We start from the raw sequence: 20,413 nt of genomic DNA, 5'->3' as shown, positions 1-20,413 counted from the left end.
AAACCTGCAGGTTTGTAGTTCCCGTTGTTTTTGGTTTCTGCCCCCAGTGGCTAAGGTTGGTTCAGTGGGTTGTGTAGGCTTCCTGGTGGAGGGGAGTAGTGCCTGTGTTCTGGTGGATGAGGCTGGATCTTGTCTTTCTGGTGGGCAGGTCCACGTCTGGTGGTGTTATTTGGGGTGTCTGTGGCCTTATTATGATTTTAGGCAGCCTCTCTGCTAATGGTTGGGGTTGTGTTCCTGTCTTGCTAGTTGTTTGGCATAGAGTGTCCAGCACTGTAGCTTGCTGGTTGTTGAGTGGAGCTGGGTCTTAGCGTTGAGACGGAGATCTCTGGGAAAACTTTTGCCGTTTGATATTATGTGGGGCTGGGAGGTCTCTGGTTGACCAGTGTCCTCAATTCGGCTCTCCCACCTCAGAAACTCAGACCTGACACCCGGCTGGAGCACCAAGACCGTGTCAGCCACACGGCCAGACAAAGTTCAACCAAAGTTGTGATACTTATTTCCCTTGTAGGAGTCAACATGATATTAAGAGGCACCGTGGGAGGAGTATATTAATAGCTACCATGTCTTGGGTCTTACGATTACCCTTTTTCCCTTAACAACATCACCTCCCGGCCTGTCCTGAGGAGACCAGGCTCCTGTGAGAGAGAACTGGACCCCACAGCTTTCCCAAAGCTGAAGCCCCAGTGGGTCCTGAGGAGACCCAACTTCCGTTAGTGTGGACTCGACCCCCGGTTGTCCTGAAGCCCGGGCCATCAGCATGGACTCAGCCCTGCGTGTTCCAGTAGCTGAAGACCCAGCGGGTCCTGAGGAGATGGGCCTCCTGGCAGCTGTCCACAAAGCCCCTATTCTTAAATTGAGCAATTTAAGGTTCTGAGCAATGAACCTGGCAGGAGAGACATAAAGATGGTAAAAATAGGATCCCTTCCCTCAAGCAGCTCACTGATTATTAAGAAAAATGGGTATCTGTACAAAAGTCTGGAAGTAGGCTGTCAGGGGCTCCTGTTCCTTTAGGGTCCATTTATCTGGGAGCGTTGGTTGTCTATGGTTGGCATGATTTTTGACAGTTCCGTGCCTGTGTCTGGTTGCTAATATGCTTATTATCACTTCTGGAAGATATGATGCATTTACTGAGATGCTACCACATTCCAGACACTGTGGTAGGCATCGCGATACAGTGGTGAGCCGAAGACGCAGTGCCTGCCCTGAAGGAATTTACCATCAAGTTACTAGATTCTAGTGTTTGAATAAGATATTTTAGGAAGCATAACAAATGTAGGCAGTCTTTCTCCCTAGAGGGAGAGGGATTTACACTTATGATTAATCTCAGTGAGTGACGGGAAACAAGGAAACAAGTGGATTTCTATGCAAAAGAAATAGCTCCTATGCTAATATTAACATGATGAAGAGCGCTCACTTTGGCATCACTGCAGTGATGCAGCCCTGCCAGCTCGTGGGCTGGGTAGGAGAGAGCAGCAAGGAGGTATGAATGTAGGGATATGCACTGTGAAGGCCTCAGATGCCAGGCTAATCAGTGTGGACCACATCCTGCGGCCAGTTGCTCTATAACAGCTCAGGGGGTTCCACCATGGAGTTAGATGGGAAGATGTGCCTACACCTCCCTCATCTCACAAGTAAACAGACAATAGAAGAGATCAGGGGTAAGAGGTGAAAATGCTAAGGACATAGAGTACACAGGACTGCATGCTGTTTAGTTGCTGTAAAGGAGGAAGACAGAAGACTGAAAGTTGACATCTAGGTTTCTGGCCAGTTTAAATGGCAGTGCTTTCAATACTTAGGGAAGCCCAGGAGAAGGAGGAAGAAGAGGCTTTAAGGAGACGGTAATGTGTCCAGTTTTGAACATGTTGTTTTGTCACACTCATGGGATATTCAGAGAGAGATGTCCGGGAGGTTTGGGCATAAAGGTTTGCTCCAAATAAGAGCGGAGTGGGTAATAGAAATTTGGGAAGCATTGTTCTAGACGTGTTAATCAAAGCCTTGAAATTAGATGTGAATAGTAAAGCCAAATAATGAGACCCGTTGGGGGCTCAGGATATAGTCCTTAGAATTTCTTTGCTGGCCCAACACTCTCCTTGCCAGGCAGATCCAATCTACTCATTGTGCTGTGACCGTGAAATTGTCTTTAATTTTCCCAGGCAAAACTCCCCTTCTCATCTTGTGCCCTCTCTACTAGCTCTTAGCACAACTTGCCTTGGATTCTAATTAGCTGTGGATAAGTCCGCCTTTGCCCCCTAGCCTGTAAGCTCCTGCAGAGCAAGAACTATTCTTATTCTGCTCTATGTGTGTCTCACCTAGGAGGTCATCATCAGTAGATGCTTGGGAAGGTAACTTGAACTGATCGGCCTCAAAGTCTGTGAAACCGTCCTGGATGGCAGACGTTGTATATACACTATGCCACACACACGATCATCACAACCACCTGTGAGCTGTCTGTTATTATCCTCATCGTGCACATAAGAAAACCGAGGTTCAGAAATTGAAACAGGTCACACAGCCAATGAGGGCTGAAGGCCAAATGTGAACCCAGATGGTCATACTCCAAAGCCCACGCTCCTTTCCCTAGGCCCTATGGATTCAACAACACAGTATCTTCTCGGTTGCTTCTAAAGTGAGTAGAAAGTTTAGTATCATCTAAATATTATCAAACATGAGCAACCTAATCGAGAGGGGAAGAGTAAGAGTTGCCACAACTTTGAGGAAGGTTTTTTCTTTTCGTCTATACCAAAGGGGATAAATAAGCCAGAGAGTTAAACAAAGACCCAACAGGGGACCACTGAGCTGTCGCTGCAAGCACAGAGGTTGGAAAATGTGGTTTCTTTTTCCAGCTTCTCATTTGGAAAACAACAGAAGTCCCCAGTTCCGTGCTATTCCTGTTTCCTCACCTCATGGACTTATGTATCTTTGTGTGTGTTTCTGTTACTAGGTTTGCTGAAAAGCCCAGTGAACAAGACGGCCCTGATGCTGATCGCTGTGAGCTCCTGCATCCTGGCCATGGTGTGTGGCAGTCAGATGTCCTGTCCGCTCACTGTGAAGGTGACTCTGCATGTGCCCGAGCACTTCATTGCAGACGGTAAGAGCTGAGCGTCGGAGACGCCCCACGTCTACTCGGCACCTTGCACCCCTGTGGGCTCCAATGTTCCCCATGCGTGGCCCAGCCTCAGAATCATATTACTAAAAAAGAGAGAGAGCATCCAAAGACCTTAAAAGAGGTCCTTATCTTTGAAAATCCTGGATTCTTTGAATGGAACTAAAGACTACTTTTATTCCATGGGCGAGGATAAGGTTTGTTAATAAAGGAAGAATTCCAGTGTGCGTGCAGAAAGATTGAGCTACTTCAGAGAGCCTACTGTTTTCTTATCGTGTGTGTGCATCTTATGCCTAACTAAAAACACCGCCCCGCCCCCCAAAGTGGTCTTTCCTATTTAAAAAAGACGACAAAGAAGACTGTATGAGCTTTGTTGGAACTTCCTAAGTGTCCTGGATTCTACTCATATCTTGTTCGCTGTAAATGTCCTTTACAAGCATGTTATATCCTACCATTTACTCCTCGCCCAATTAGTTTGGATTAATGAGACACCGTAGTTGCTATACTCATTCGCCAAGCATGGTCCAAGAAGCTGATGAAGGCGCTTGATATCTATTGCTCAAGTGCCCTCCAGAAAATTGTTCCAGTTTATATACTCCAGCAGAATGTGATGTGTTTCCCCAAATGCTTGGCATTATTATTTATTTATTTATTTTTACAATTTACATATATTATAACTTTTCCTTTACATACATTACAAATGACAGAAATGTATCCACTTTGGGGAAGAATTTTTTTTTTTTTTTATTGACGTGTAGTTGGTTTACAATGTTGTGTTAATTTCTGCTGTGCGGCGAAGGGATTCGGTTATACATATATATACATTTTTGTATTCTTTTCCATTACGGTTTATCTTAGGATATTGAATATAGTTTCCTGTGATATACGGTAGGACCTGGTTGTTTATCCATTCTATGTATAAGAGCTTACAAATGCTAACCCCAACCTCCCATTCCATCCCTCCCCCTTGGCAACCACCAGTCTGTTCTCTATGTCCATGAGTCTGTTTATGTTTTGTAGATAGGTTCATTTGTGCCATATTTCAGATTCCACATATAAGTGATAACATATGATGTTTGTCTTTCTCTTTCTGACTTCATTTAGTGTGATCATCTCTAGTTGCATCCATGTTGCTACAAATGGCATTATTTCCTTCTTTTTTATGGCTGGGTAGTTTTCCGTTGTATATATGTACCACATCTTCTTTTTGATTATTAGTTCTTATCGGAGTACAGTTGATTTACAAAGCTGTGTTAGTTTCAGGTGTACAGCAAAGTGATTTACATATATACATTATATATATGTATAGTGATTTACATATATACATTATATATATGTATACACACATGCTCATTCTTTTTTCAGATTCTTTTCACATACAGGTTATTACAGAATACTGAGTAGAATTCCCTGTGTTATACAGTAAGTCCTTATTAGTATTATTATTTTTAAATGTATTGAAAGTTACCGTAAATATAATAAAGAAGAAATATTAAGTATGCAGCTTAATGAATTTTTACATGAGTTCACCCAGATCAAACATAAAACATTTCCAACACCTTCAGCTTCCTTATGCCCCCTCCCAGTGAATCCCATCCCAGGGATAACCACCCTTCTAGCACCATATTAGTACCATTATTATTTTTAACAATCTTTTTCCCATTGGATATGTATCAGGTGTTTTTGAGATCCTTTATATATGTCAGCCATATTTTAATGCAACTTGATTTTATCTCTAATTTTTTAAGTTGCAGTGTTCACAACTTAGCACCAATCCCTTCAGTATGTTCTGTGCAGAGTGGAACTTTCACCTCCTTTCTCTCCTAGACTTATACGAAAGCATCCTGTGTTTACTCCTACTTCACCATAGTGAACTAGCCCCTACTTTAAATTTTTTTTAATTATATTTTTATTGAGGTATAGTTGATGTGCCATATTATATAAGTTTCAGGTATACAACATATTTTGCACAATTTTTAAAGACTATACTCCATTTATAGTTATTGTAAAATACTGGCTACATTTCCTGTGTCATACTGTATATCCTTGTAGCTTATTTATTTTATATGTAGTAGTTTGTACCTCTTAATCCCCTACCCCAGTTTTGCCCCTCCCACCTTCCCTTTCCCCTCTGGTAAAGACAAGTTTGTTCTCTGTATCTGTGAGTCTATTTCTCTTCTGTTATAATCACTAGCTAACTTTATATTTTAATTTTTATTTCCATTTTTCAATTGAACTGCAAGTAAGTTTAGTATTTCTCATCTTATGTGCACTCAGTTGATTTTTTGACCAAAGCAGAAGACTTTTGGTTCATCCCTATCAAATCGTATGTGCACATAAGACAGGAAAATATGGGAATATGAAATGGCAGAAGCATAGCAGAAGTAGAAGGAACAAAATTTACTGCAGCAGCTAGGCACGTAGGCTCATGGAGCTTGGGACTGGAAAAATTGCCAGGACTTGGGTGTGGCTGGAACATGGGATGGGAGAGTAGGAGTGATGAAAACCAATAGGGCAAAGTTTGACCATTGTTGGAGGCATGTGCACTTACTTTTTATCACCACCAGTCACTATTCATTAATTGTAGAATGTTAGGTCTTAGAGACGTCCACATTTTGAACATTTATTTTCGCGCATGTAGAAATGGAGCTCCTAAGAGGCTAAGTAACTTGGTCAGGGTCATGATTAATGGCTGAGATCAGAGACTATAGAATAATACAAACAAAATTCAAATAGTTGCCCTATTACCTGCCTCTTCCGTAGCCAAGTGAATTATTTACCTCTCTGAGTCTCAATCTCGGCGTCTATAAAATGGGAATGATAATGATACCTATCTCATAGGATTATTGTGAAGCCTAAAATTCCGTATTTATCAGATTTTTAGATAGCATGTAGGTGAGAAATAGCGAAATCAAAGGATTACCCAAGAAAACTGTAAAACTACTGTGGTGGCTTCAAAGGATAGACAAAAATGTGGTAAATTAAAAGGTGCCCTTTCCCGGTAATTCTTATTCTGATCTCTGTCATAAACTTAAAGCTTTATAACTACATGTAGACTCGTCTGCTTCTGCCTCTAGACTGGAATGTCTGTGAGGCAAGAATATCCCTGGTGACAAACACACTGCATGGCCTGTGATGGATGCTCAATAAATATGTGTTGAATGAATGAACAGGGCCTAAATTAAAGCAGAATTATGAAAAGTTCTGTGGGATTCTTCTACCAGATGTCTAAGCAGAAAGGGGAGACCGAGTGAAGGAAAACTAAGGCAGAGGATGCACAGAAGTCAAAAAAAATTGGAAATAACCATGGAATATACAAGATTAGAGACACAATTTAGCAAACATGGCACGCACCGTTAGGAGGACCTAACCCAAAGTGTGTCAGTCTCGAGGCATAATGGAACCCTCTTTCCCTACATGCTATAATATCTTTGTAAGGAATGTACCCTCTGAAATGGGACATGTTTGTGTAAGTCTCATTTTTCTCATCTGTAAAATGGGGATTATTTTGAAAAGATTGAATGACATAATATATATAAAATACCAACAGAGGATCTAAAACACTGGGATTGCTTAATAAATAACAGCTGTTATTACTCTTATTCCTAAAATGATCCATAAAGGAAGAGACATCGGAAGCTGAACTATGGTCAGACAAGAAGGTATAAGAAATTATATAGATGAGAGTAGCTATTCTCAGGAAAATGGAACGGGGAGTCCATTATATGCCCCCCAACCCCTGGCCCATGGAAGTCTTGTAATGTCTTCCCAATGAAAGACATTAACACTTGAAGGTCCTCCATCTTCTGGGGATCTTCAGGAATCCAGAAAGCAACCAACACCTGAAGTCAGGTGGACAGCTGTCTAACAGTTCTAGGCAAGCAGACCTTCCACAGCACAATCCCAGTGCCTCTTGTGGGTGCATAATCTCTGTGCATTGCTCATTCCATTCTCCCAACAGGTCTCCAAAGTGATCTTCATTATCCCTATTTGACAGATAAAGAAACCAGGACTTGAAAAGCAGTAGAGTCTTGCTTTCCATGGGAGTGGAACATGATCTGACAAAGAAAAAATCATATGGGTTGGACTTAGTGGGGTCTCTAGCTCTGATTTCTGGAGATATGAGAGTGTTATGCAGGGAGGCAAGAGGGGAAATGATGACGATGGTGCCTATTTTCTTGAACCCTTATCATCACTTGACGTTAATATTTATAAATGCGTTGAGATATAGAATAAATAAAGAATGCAGATTGCATGTGTGTAATTAAATTTTTTTTTACATATATTATACAGCCAGATCAAAATATAGGCCCCACCCAAGGCCACTGGCTGAGTTATAAACCACAGTACCGTCATAATGGGGCTTATCAGGAGAGAAACCCCTGTCAAATGGGAGAGAATCCATTGAGACAAGGCCACCCAAGGACCGTGGCCAAGGCAGCTCTCATCTTTCTTACCTTCCCCCGTGAAGCTTAAGCTGCCAAGCTGCCAGCCCTTTCTTAGTAGACAGAGCTCTCAGCCAACCTTGTGCATTGGGCTGTCCGTGGTGCTGAAGTATTGGAGATGGCTGAGTAATGGGTTCGGTCTTCAGGAAGAAAATGAATTTCACACTTGTGTTACAGCATAGTTGTGCTTGATGCTTGCTGCCCATTACAAGAAAAAGGTCAGCATGATATAGTACTTGTCCAGAGCTCAGCTGGTTAGAACAATAAATCCTAACAGAGTCGCCATCCAAGCCCTTGGCAAATATCATCTCTTCCTTTGTCTGTTGCTTTCTCAAGGCCACTGGTGGCTCTTTGCTCTGCTAAGCACATAGTAAAGAGACGGACTAGGTCTGTGTCCTAATTTACTGAATTTGGCACTTGTTCTTCACCTGACACCTGTAAGTGATCTTCATTTGGGTTATCTGGGCTCATGGTCCCCAGAACTAGTGAATCACATTTTCTAGGAGTAGAGCCCAAGTATTAATATTCTCAACAAGAACTTGAGGTGATCCCTTAACAGAAGTTTGAGAGCTGCATCAGTATCTCTTTACGTGTTACTTTCCTTTCATCTAACAGATTAACAACAACTCCTTGCGATCTCTTGGAGCCCTGATAAGGGGCTTTGGTTTCTTCCATCTTACACTTGATCGATGCTGTATTAATGGAGCTGCCTTATGGTACAATTCCAGTGATTGCCCATAGCACTGAATACCATGTGAATGTTCCAGTATGAGTTTTATAACAAGGCAGCTCTCATCACATGGATTTTGGCTTCACCCAAATTGCCCTACAGGTAGCATTATTGATGCGTGGTTATTGGTTAACATTAAAAGCTCATATGAGTTGAGATGTTAGTTTCTTCATCCCTCAAGGCCCCCACTGTATAATATGTCAGGACATATTCACCAAATATCCTGGCCCTATAGTAAGCCAGTAGAAGAGACAACATTTAAAGGAATAAGCTGTCTAGGTTAAATGGGTGAAATGGTTCCACTCCAGTGTAGATAGATAACACTATACCTAGAGTTCTCTGTTACATTTTGTTCTGGTAGTTGTGCTTTAAGAAGCACAGAAGGTCAGTGATATATTGGAAGGCATCCAAAATAAAGGAATTGCAGCCAAGAGATTGAAAAAAACATTGTCAATACCTAAAAACCCCTTAAGGAAAGGGTGGAGGAAAATCATTCTATAAGAAGAGTTGAAGGAACTTAGACAAAAAGTGAGCTTAGAATTATTGAGCATATCTGTTATGAATATGGCAGTGTTCAAAACACTTTACATGGAGTTACTAATATAATGCTCATATCAGAACTCTGAGGCAGGATTTAGCATCCTCTTTCTGCATAAATGGAAGGTAGTTTTTGGAGATGTTAAGTGATCTGGCCAGATTAACACACAGAAGTGAAGCAAGGTATGAAAACCCAAGACTACCTGAACCTCTCATCCAAGTTTTTCCCATGTCCCATGCTTCCACAAAATTGACGATGATAATTATCATTTGTCTTGAAAAGGGAGCAGGCTTGTTCTGGAAGTCCCCAGGAAGCAAAATTAGAGCCATATGGGTGAGGGGGGTGGTCAGAGATGGGAGAAGATGGAGTCTTAATCTGAAAATGTCTTCCCTTTCTAAGCTTTAGTCTCATGTATAAAGTGGGGGATTATAGCAGTACGTATCTCCTAGAGCTGTTGTGAAGAATAAATGAAATAATGCTCATGAGGCTTTCAGCTCAGTACCTGAGACCTAGTAATGGCTCAATAAATCATATACATGTTAGTAGTTGTGATAATACTTTTTCAATATTGGAAGGGGGTCCTTGCAAGACAATGAGTTCCCCATCATAGGGAATTTCCTGAAAATAGATGACCACATTTATTTCTATGAAGCCATAGAAGAAAAGTGAAGGAATGTGTTTGGCTAAGGTACAAAATATTTTGCATCAGAGCCATTTTATCAGACTATAAATTTTTAAAACACTTAAATTTTTAGGACCTTTAGAGTATGTTTGTTTATTCTTTACTTTCTCATCCGTGAGTATCACCCATTCTTTGCCTAGGCTCAGAAATGGAGTGAGACCCAGGAATGGGTTATGGCCAGTGATGTCTCTTGACTAAATACACCCTGCTACCCAAGCACAGACGGTGTTCTTTATGTTGATATGCTCATTGCATACATCTGTGCCAAAATATCTGTTTGTTAAGGTCAAGTTAATGCATAGGTACAAAATATTTTGCATCAGAGCCATTTTAGCAGACTATAAATTTTTAAAACACTTAAATTTTTAGGACCTTTAGAGTATGTTTGTTTATTCTTTACTTTCTCATCCGTGAGTATCACCCATTCTTTGCCTAGGCTCAGAAATGGAGTGAGATCCAGGGATGGGTTACGGCCAGTGATGTCTCTTGACTAAATACACCCTGCTACCCAGGCACAGACGGTGTTCTTTATGTTGATATGCTCATTGCATAAACATCTATGCCAAAATATCTGTTTGTTAAGGTCAAGTTAATGCGTTAGCCTTGACTTTTGGGTTGGACTAAGGTGTATTCAAGTCTTCTCTATTCCCTAGGACTGAGGAATTGGGGATTATGGATTCCTTACCAGCCTATGAAATCCTCAAGTGGAAATGTTCATGAGGATGGCCTGGTTCATTAATACACCACATGTGTAGCTGCTTTTGAACACAAAATTAGATACGATGAATCTTGTTCTACATTTATTTGCTTGCACCCCTACTTTATGTCTTTCAACCCAAGAGAGTGAGCTCGTGTGTGGCTGTGCTGTTACTAAGGAATGAGGTTCATAAGTGACTTCAGAGCAAGTTTGCAGTGATTTGAATACATGGGAGGAGTATTTTCAATTCTTAGAAGTGGAAGTGACCCCACACTGAAGGTGACTGCTCAGTCACAAACCACCAGGCTACTTGCCTAAAAAGAATAGTTCCTTGGATATCTTGCTCTCTGGAATCACCCGGAGCTTTGTTTTAAAATGTTCAGTTTTTATTTCAGACTTTTGAGCACCATGGAACATGTTCAGGTATAGAAGTGCTCTACAGTATGACCTCTCCCTTTTCCATTCTTAACTCCTTTGCACGCACTTAATACTATTTAGACAGATAGACTGCCTGGCTTTGTATTACCTCATTTCTATGTATTGCAATCCTACCCATGTCTAAGACCTAACTTAATTTTCTCCTTTCTCCAGAAAACCTTCTTCAACAAAACCCCCAAAACTTCTTCAAAGGAAACGCCCATCAGAAATAATCTCTCCTTCCTTGAAAATTATGTAGAACTGTATTTGTATCTTTCTAATAACTGCGCAGTCTAATTTCCATTGCTGTTATTGTTATGTATGTGTCACTGGAACAACTGACGTAGTCCGAAGAACTGGCCTCCTGCATTAAATCAAGCGCCTCTCCAATCTTTTCTTGACATTACAAACAGAACAATCTTTTAAAATTAAAAATCTCAACATGTTGCATCCTCCCATAAATCTGTTCAAATACTTCTTTTTTTTTTTTTTGGATACGCGGGCCTCTCACTGTTGTGGCCTCTCCCGTTGCGGAGCACAGGCTCCGGATGCGCAGGCTCAGCAGCCGTGGCTCACAGGCCCAGCTGCTCCACGGCATGTGGGATCTTCCCAGACCGGGGCACGAACCCACGTTCCCTGCATCGGCAGGCGGACTCTCAACCACTGCGCCACCAGGGAAGCCCTCAAATACTTCTTATTGTACTTATTATAAAGATTGAACTCTTTAACATGGCCTTTAAGTCCCAGCAAGATCAGGCCCCTGCCTGCCTCTCTAACCTCACCTTATACCAGTTTCTCTACATTGTTTTCTTAAATATCCTTGGCTGTCTCCTGCCTCAGGGCCTCTGCACATGTCCTTCTTACTCTCGGAAAATTTCTCCCCACTTCCTCAGTTTCTTCAGTACAAGTTCCACTCACCGTACAGTGGTAGACCTCCCCGTTCATTTCCCAGTCTCTGTTGGGCCCATAACTATTCTTTCTCCTTGAGCCCTGCTCTATTCCTTGATTGCACTCATTTCTATTTGTAATTATAGTCTTATCTAGTTAATGTTGAGCTCTCCCACTAGGTTGCGAGCTCCTTGAGGATAGACATAATATTTGTTTGTTTTGAACATTACATTCAGCACTTGGGACAGCACCCAAAACAGAGTGCCCCCAAAGCTTTGGTTGAATGAACATAAATAAATAAATAAAACAATTTTAATAGCTAGTCTGTAATTTCCTCAAGAGCAAAGCCAGTTTATTCATGCCCTAAACTACTGTGAAGCCTGATGAAGGTTCTGACTCAGTAGACATATAATAAATTACGACTGTGAAATGAGTGAAGGGAGAAAGGGCAGGCAGGTGGATGCAGATGCCCTGAGAAGATACATTCTGGGGAATGACAGTGCAAGGAATCTGAGGCTGCCTCCTCTTCTTATGACTGACTTCACTTCCCAAGGCTTTGTTCCCATCCCCAAAGATAAGAAACTCCAATCAAACTCACATCTCTCTACCTCCAACACCAAAATGAAACAAGCCTTATCCCAGAGCCCAGGAAGAGGGGAAAATATAAATTGAGCTGAGATTCCGTACACCCAGGGGGGAGGTGGCAGTGAAATACCAATAAACCATATTAATATGCTGAAATCAGGAAGAATAGGTTGAACTCCAACCCAGATGTAATAACTGTACGTGAGAGAGTGCAGGAGAAGGCAAGCCTAGGTTTCAGTCAGAATTCAAATGAGATCTGTAATGAAACTGGTAATATAATTATAAACTGTGAAAACATTTTCCCTTCTCCCTCTTCTTGTACTTAATGGACAGCTTGCTAAGCAATGGCCTGGAGCTGGTGCTGGGAGCTGTGGAGAGCCCGTAGAGTGCATTCTGTTTTTTTTTTCTTTCCCCCCTCAAATCTCTTCATTACAAAAGTCTAAGTCCACAAAACCATGGAAGGAAAAAATGCTTCAAGCTTCCCTAAAGAGTAACTGATCCCCAGGTTAAAAGTGACAGGGGGCTTGAGGGGAGAACAAACCCCGGAAAACAATTCTAAGCAGCTGAACATGTTCCGGCTTTTCAAGATGTCACAGCAGCCATTTCAGTTGCGAGGTTTAACGGCACTTCGTGCTACGGTGTTCACTTGGCTTCCTACCAGGATGAATTGTTAACTAATTTCCCTTCTTAACAAAAGGTATAACTGAGTTTGGCATCCAAATTTGGAGACTAATTTCTGTGTTTTGATAGCAGATCAAGTCCAAAAATATATTAGTAGGAACCAGAGGCAGAGCACGGTTGCAGGGGGTAGGGGAATTTTAATTTATTCTCGTTAATAATTCTGCTGTTGTGAGCAGAAGCCCACTTTGACTTTTTGACTAGGAGGAGAGAATGGCAGGTGGGAGCTTTGATGGGATGGAGCTCAGGACTGTGGAGTTAGATGTGCCATCATGGCTGGCTTGGTGTTCGCAAAGTGGTGTAGGGTTGAGGCGGTGGTGCAGTGCTGGGATAGAGAAGGTCACGTGGTACAGAGGTTAGGCGCACTGATCTGTGACACAGCGGGTGTGAGTTCTACTCCCACTTCTTCTGATAGCTAGTTTTCTGACCTTGGTAATATTAATTCACCCCCCGCTTCTCACTTTTCTTTCCAAAAGCAGTGTTGACACTCCTTGCCCCAGCTGAGTGTGAGTGGGGCTGGTGAGTGCGCCTGCGCTTGGCCAGCTGGGAGAATAGCTCTGATGATGAGAACGTTCTGCTTTTCCCTTTCTGTTTGTTCAGTGTTTTATTATTTTTGAAGACAAAGAGGTTGAGAAGAGGTCTTAGTGGGTATGGCCAGGTAAGAAGAAGGTACAATTTTAGAGAGGCTTAGCTTGGCCCCAAGGAAGAAAATTAAATAGTTAAAAATTCACTAATAATATCACCACTTCTTGATTCATATATAGTGCCTGTTACTTCCCTTCCTTCCTCCCTCCTTCCTGTGGTCAGCAAATATAGCACATCGCCTTCTCTGTGGCATGCTTCGATGCTCAGGGATGCAGATATGGATAAAACAGTATCTCTGGCCTCCCCCAGTTTGGTGGTAGTAAGACACTACCAAGCAGATGAAATAGGAAACACAGTGTGGTAAGAGTCTTAACGGGGTGTGCAGTGTGTGTTCTGGGAAAATAGGGGAGGAACAGCCAAGTACCCCAAGCTGGAGGTGGGGTGTGGTGCTAAGGAGAGGATGTCTTAAGGAGGTGCTACCTGAGTTGGGTCTTAGAGCCACTGGTGCTTCCCTGAAGGTGAGTGAGGATGACACAGGCTTTCCAGAGGGATCATGGACACTTTTCACTGCATCCCTATAGACCCTGCTGCTCAAGCCTCCTGGTAACTGTGATAATAACAACACTGTGAATTGGTAACATTTACAGAACATTGCTACGTGCCAGGCCCCGTGCTGAGTGCTTTGCAAAGCATTACCTCATTTAATTCTATTACTACGTGTGGTAGATCCAGGCATTTTCCCCATTTTAAATTTAAGGGAAACTAAAGCTGAGGGAGTTTATGTGACCACCTCAATGTCACACAGGCAGGGACGGGTTGAACAGCAGAATTATTTCAAATCAGTGGCCACAGGATGTGGTAGACAGAGAATTATTCAATGACAAGATCAGGTTCTACCTGTGCCACAAACTCACCTTGACTTTGGGCAAATCTCTACTTCTCCAGGCTTTTTCCAGATTTTTTCATTGTAAAATGTGGGAAGGGGAACAAGGTGGTCTTAAAATTCCTCCCTGGCCTAACATTCTAACAGTAGAATGAGAAATACTGGGGCTCAGAGTCCCTCTTTACTCATCCCATTAGGTATGTGACCTCCGGAGTATTTATGCAGTCATTCCATTAGCATCCTCAGTCCTCTGCTTTCTGACTCTTGTCTGGGACAGTCTGTGGCTAGGCAGCCCCTGAGCGAGGATCTTGGGAGCAGAGGCAGCTGAGCAAACCTTTCACAGCCCACAAGTTGCCATTTGAAGAATGCTTAGAAGGATCACAGCCAAGCTTGTGCAGGGACCGCAGGCTCCCAGGGCTGCTGGGATGAAACAGAAAGTGGTGGGGAGCTGGGCCGTGGTGGGAAAGATGCCTCTCAGTCTTTAACTCCCAGCTTCAGCTGCTGAGGGACCTTGAACATCTCGGATGCCAGCAAGAGCACGGGAGGGGGAGGATGCACCATATTCAGGAGGATGTGATGAGATGGGAGGAATAATTAAAACCTGTGTATCCCTCCTGCTTCCCTACCTCCCCCTGCTCATTCCTCCCCCCTCCCCCTCCCCACTCCCGGCCTGTGGTGCCCAGCAGAGCCTTGCTGTTTGGCTTTCCTCCCTAGCCGCGCCTCCGAGTTATCTAACCCAAATATATCTGCAGCTGCACATCCTTGTTTTTTTTGGGTTTTGTTTTGTTTTGTTTTGTTTTTTTGGCTGCTGTTGGCAACTTCCTGGAGCTCTGCTAAAGTCCCTGGGCATCTCACCCTTACTTGGAATTATTCCCAGAGCCTGGACCACCCCTGAACTTTCCATGGCTTCCCTCCCCTGCTTTCACCCTGATTCTCATTTGGACTTTATCAATGAATCCATCCATCAAGAACGTCAGCTGACGCTGCTGAGTGTCTGCTCATTGCCAGGACTCATACTCTAGAACTCACTCAGATACTTATCTGCACTAAGGGAGTGTGAGGTAGGGGAAAGAACAGGAGATTTAGAAGCAGAAAACCTCCAGTACGAATCTGCACTCCTCCACTTACTAACTATGGATCTTGGATGAGTCACCTCACTTCTCTGAACCATCAATTTCACCATCTATAAAAGTACAGCTCTTCGCCTCTACTTCACAGGGCGTTGATGAGGTTGAAATAGAAGGCGGTATGAAAATAGCCTATAACAGGTGCTCAGTAAATGCTAAGCATGCCCTCAAAGGGGTTGCACTTGTTATTTAAAGTGATTGGATACCTATAAAGCAAAAGACAACACTAGAAGGCAGATCATAATCTGGACCAGGAGGGGCATATAGTTAAGAGTCAGCAAAGACAGAAATAGAGACACAGTTGTAGAGAACAAACGTATGGACACCAAGGGGGGAAAGCCGCGGGGGCTGGGCAGTGGCGGTGGGATGAATTGGGCGATTGGGATTGACATGTATACACTGATGTGTATAAAATGGATGACTAATAAGAACCCGCTGTATAAAAAAATAAATAAAATTAAAAAAAAAAAAAAGAGTCAGCAAAATCGCCAGGGAAGCCTGGTATTTTCCACTGGCCAGATCTGGGTAAAGCTTCAAGGAGCTAGAGGCTTTAATTTGCCTTGGATTTGTCCCATCGGAGGAAGCTGGATGGACAGGGATTGGAAGTGAGACTCTCTGCTTTGTTGGAGATGATGAGAGAGAGTGAAGACACGAAGGATGACCTTCCAGGCAGAAGGGACAGTAAGATCAAAGGTGCGGCAGGAGCAGACAGCATCCAGAGCATCTGTGGCTCTGTGGGGCTTGAACGGGACTAAAAGGAGGAGCAGATGAGAAGAGCAAGGGTCTCTGTGTTGGGCTTTTACCGTGGAGGTGGTCGGGGGTCACAAAGCCGCTAAAGGGTTTTTTTTTTTTTTTAAAGAAGATGTTGGGGGTAGGAGTTTATTAATTAATTAATTTATTTTTGCTGTGTTGGGTCTTCGTTTCAGTGCGAGGGCTTTCTCTAGTTGTGGTGAGCGGGGACCACTTTTCATCGCGGTGCGCGGGCCTCTCACTATCACGGCCTCTCGTTGCGGAGCACAGGCTCCAGACACGCAGTCTCAGTAGTTGTGGCTCACGGGCCCGGTTGCTCCGCATGTGGGATCCTCCCAGACCAGGGCTCGAACCCGTGTCCCCTAACATTAGCAGGCAGACTCTCAACCACTGCGCCACCAGGGAAGCCCCCACAAAAGGGTGTTAAGCAAGGGAGTATAAGTAAGGTAGTTGCTTAAAAGACAATGCAGTATGGCAATTCGGAGTTCGGGCTGTAGAGTCCGATGTATCTGGGCTCAACTTATGGTTCCATGACTTACTAATAGTTATTTGATATTACGAATGTTACTTAACCCTCCGGTGTGTTTCTTAATCTGTGGAGTGGACATAACAATAATAGCTCCCTCTTAGGAAATTTAAATGAGATAATATCTCTCTAGTATTTAGTAGAATGTTTGGCAAGCACTAAACACTGGGTAATGCTTGTTTTTATTGACATTATCATCTTCATCACTCTCTCCTAGTCTAAGTTAGTCTCCCTTTTAAATGATCCTGAACTTTTCTTTTTTGCACTCAGCACATTCACAATTGCTTATTTGATGTCTAATTTGGTTAAGAGTCTGAGCTGTAGATTCCCACTCCCTGGGTTCAATGCCTGGCTCTGATATTTCCTAGTCATGAAGCATTGAGCTAGTTATTTAATTTCTAAGCCTTTGTTTACTCATCTTTGAAAGGGGGATGATAACAGTAAACCACCTCAAAGGGCAATCAAATGATTGTATGTGAAGCACTTGACAAGGGCTCGGCACATAGTTGAGACTTGGGAAACAATACCCCTGATAATGCTGCTTTAAACCCCTAAGAGCCAAGATTGTAGCTGTCTTGTTCTTGTGGAGTCTCCAGTACACAGTCAGGGTTCAATACAGATCTGTGGACAGACTGACCACAGTGTAGAAGGTGAGTCTGAGGGCCCAAGACAGAAGGCAAGCAATTTACTAGGGGGCTGTTACATTTAGTCTATATGGTAATGTCTGAACAAGGGCATTAGAAGTGAGAGTGAAGATGAGGGAGTCCTGTGGAACGAGAGCAAGGAAACTTAGCAGCTCATTGTAAGGAGAAGCCAAAGAGGGAAAGGAGTCAAAGACTGCTTGACATCTGCCTCCTGGGATCCCTTAGAGGCTGGTGACCGCAGACATCAAAATAAGAGTACGATGAACACCAACGGCAGAGTGCATGGGTTCAAGTCCTAACTCCACCTTCCCTATGATGCTACTTCGTCTTCGGAAAAACAGGGATGCTAATGCACCGGGAATCAGACTGGGATCCTGGGGATTAAGTGGTTGTTAAATGCAAGAGCCTGGCCGTGGTAAACACACCCAAAAGCTAGCTATTATCACTATTCTGCTCACGCACCAGCTTTCCTATGTGAGATCAAGAATCAGGTGCCCACCTCTTGGTTATGTTTGTAGAAAAGAAGGAAAGAAAATGCAAGGAACTTTGAAGAACACACGGTCTTAGGACCTTTACAAATCCTACCTGGATAGAAATTATTAGTAAGAGTTGTCACTGTGCTCTGTGAGCAAAATTAATTTGCCAGATCTCTTAAGGCTGCGCTCTTGAAGGTTTGAATCATTTGAGTAATATTTCAGGTGAAGTCTCACCACAGTCTTCGGGCCAGGATGGAGAATGGAGAGAGTGATCAGTCCTGGCCCTCACACAGGTCCTGACGTGACCGGAGAGTGTGAAGGCTCCGGGGTGGCCATTTCCTGAAGAGACTCCAATGCAGCATTAACGTGCCGGGCATGCAGCCTGCCATGGAAGCAGAGGTTGGAAGGGAGGCCCAGGGGCCCAGTGATTGGAGCTGGTGTCACATTTGAAATATGGAAACAATTAACAATGGCAGCTTCTGCCTCAAGAGAGAACGTAGGTCCAGGGGTGAGGGCACACGGTGGCCATGTGGCACATGGCAAAGCAGCCAGCTTGGCAATTTTCTAAATTGTAGAATGTGAGAGCCAAAAAATACTTTCAGCCTCATCTTTGCTCATTTCCTGTCTCGTTAGCACTCCAGCCAAATGAAATGACTGTTTCCTGAAGGCCCAGGTTCTCTTTTTTTTTCCTCTACAGCCATTCCTTTCCTGTCATCTAAATCCTCTTTTCCCTTCACTCCACCTAGCTGCTGCTTCCTAGTGCTTAAATGTTCAGCTCAGATGTGACCACCTTGACTTTGCAGGGGAGACAAGGGCCCCAGCTCTGTGCCTCCAAAGCTCCCTGTTTCATCTTCACCACAACCTTGATGATGGTCTGTAGTAACCGTCTAGTTATCCTGCAACACTACTTTCAGGCAGGGTCTCTCTCCTCCACCTTGATAGCCTCCAAATTTTGTCACAGAATCCAACAAGGAGTGGGAACTCTGTATTTTTATTTTTTTCTTTATTTCTCTGTTTTTAAAAAAATTATTGGAGTATAATTGCATTACAATGTCGTGTTAGTTTCTGCTGTAGAACAAAGTGAATCAACTATATGTATATATACCCTCCGTCTTGAGCCTCCCTCCCCACCCACCCCCATCCCACCTCTCTAGATCATCACAGAGCACCGAGGTGAGCTCCCTGTGCTATACAGCAGCTTCCTACTGGCTATCTATTTTACACGTGGCAGTGTATATATGTCAGTGCTACTCTCTCAATACATCCCACCCTCCCCTTCCCTCCCTGTGTCCACAAGTCCATTCTCTACATCTGCGTCTCTTTTCCTGCCCTGCAAATAGGTTCATCAGTACAATTTTTCTAGATTCCATATATATGCGTTAATATACAATCTGTTCTCCAAAGTGGCTGTATCAATTTACATTCCCACTAACAGTACAAGAGTGTTCCCTTTTCTCCACACCCTCCCTGGCATTTACTGTTTGTAGATTTTTTGATGGTGCCCATTCTGACTGGTGTGAGGTGATACCTCATTGTGGTTTTCATTTGCATTTCTCTAATAATTAGTGATGTTGAGCATCTTTTTATGTGTTTCTTGGCCATCTGTATGTCTTCTTTGGAGAAATGTCTGTGTAGGTCTTCTGCCCATTTTTTGATTGGGTTGTATGTTTTTTTTGATATTGAGTTGCATGAGCTGCTTGTATATTTTGGAGATTAATATATATGACAAACCCACAGCAAACATTATTCTCAGTGGTGAAAAACTGAAAGCATTTCCTCTTGATCAGGAACAAGACAAGGGTGCCCACTCTCACCACTATTATTCAACATAGTTTTGGAAGTCCTAGCCGTGGCACTCAGAGAAGAAAAAGAAATAAAAGGAATCCAAACTGGAAAAGAAGAAGTAAAACTGTTGCTGTTTGCAGATGACATGATACTATACATAGAAAATCCCAAAGATGCCACCAGAAAACTACTAGAGCTAATCAATGAATTTAGTAAAGTTGCAGGATACAAAATTAATACACAGACATCTCTTGCATTCCTATACACTAACAACAAAAAATCAGAAAGAGAAATTAAGGGAACAATCCCATTTACCATTGCAACAAAAAGAGTAAAATACCTAGGAATAAAACTACCTAAGAATGCAATAGACCTGTATGCAGAAAACTATAAGACACTGATGAAAGAAATTAAAGACAACACAAACAGATGGAGAGGTATACCACATTCTTGGATTGGAAGAATCAACATTGTGAAAATGACTATACTATGCAAAGCGATCTACAGATTCAGTGCAATCCCTATCAAACTACCAATGGCATTTTTCACAGAACTAGAACAAACATTTTTACAATTTGTATGGAAACACAAAAGATCCCGAATAGCCAAAGCAATCTTGAGAAAGAAAAATGGAGCTAGAGGAATCAGGCTCCCTGACTTCAGACTATACTACAAAGCTACAGTAATCAAGACAGTATGGTACTGGCACAAAAACAGAAATACAGATCAATGGAACAGGATAGAAAGCCCAGAGATAAACCCACACACATATAGTCACCTTATCTTTGACAACGTAGGCAAAAATATACAATGGAGAAAAGGCAGCCTCTTCAATAAGTGGTGCTTGGAAAACTGGACAGCTACATATAAAAGA

General features: G+C 42.8%; 1 protein-coding gene across 1 annotated transcript in view; it reads left to right on the top strand.

Annotated features, from left to right (window-relative positions):
- The window catches only part of ASTN2 (astrotactin 2), a 614,159-nt gene that overhangs the window by 84,117 nt on the left and 509,629 nt on the right, over positions 1-20,413 (top strand). The window contains exon 3 of the mRNA XM_024762620.1: positions 2,942-3,088. Coding sequence (XP_024618388.1) covers positions 2,942-3,088 — 147 coding nt within the window. The remainder of the gene's footprint in view (positions 1-2,941; positions 3,089-20,413) is intronic.

Source organism: Neophocaena asiaeorientalis, unplaced genomic scaffold, assembly GCF_003031525.2.
Source record: "Neophocaena asiaeorientalis asiaeorientalis breed wild unplaced genomic scaffold, Neophocaena_asiaeorientalis_V1.1 scaffold78, whole genome shotgun sequence".
Lineage (NCBI taxonomy): Eukaryota > Metazoa > Chordata > Mammalia > Artiodactyla > Phocoenidae > Neophocaena > Neophocaena asiaeorientalis.
Note: the sequence above shows the minus strand (reverse complement) of the source record. Positions and strands in the feature narration are given on the sequence as shown.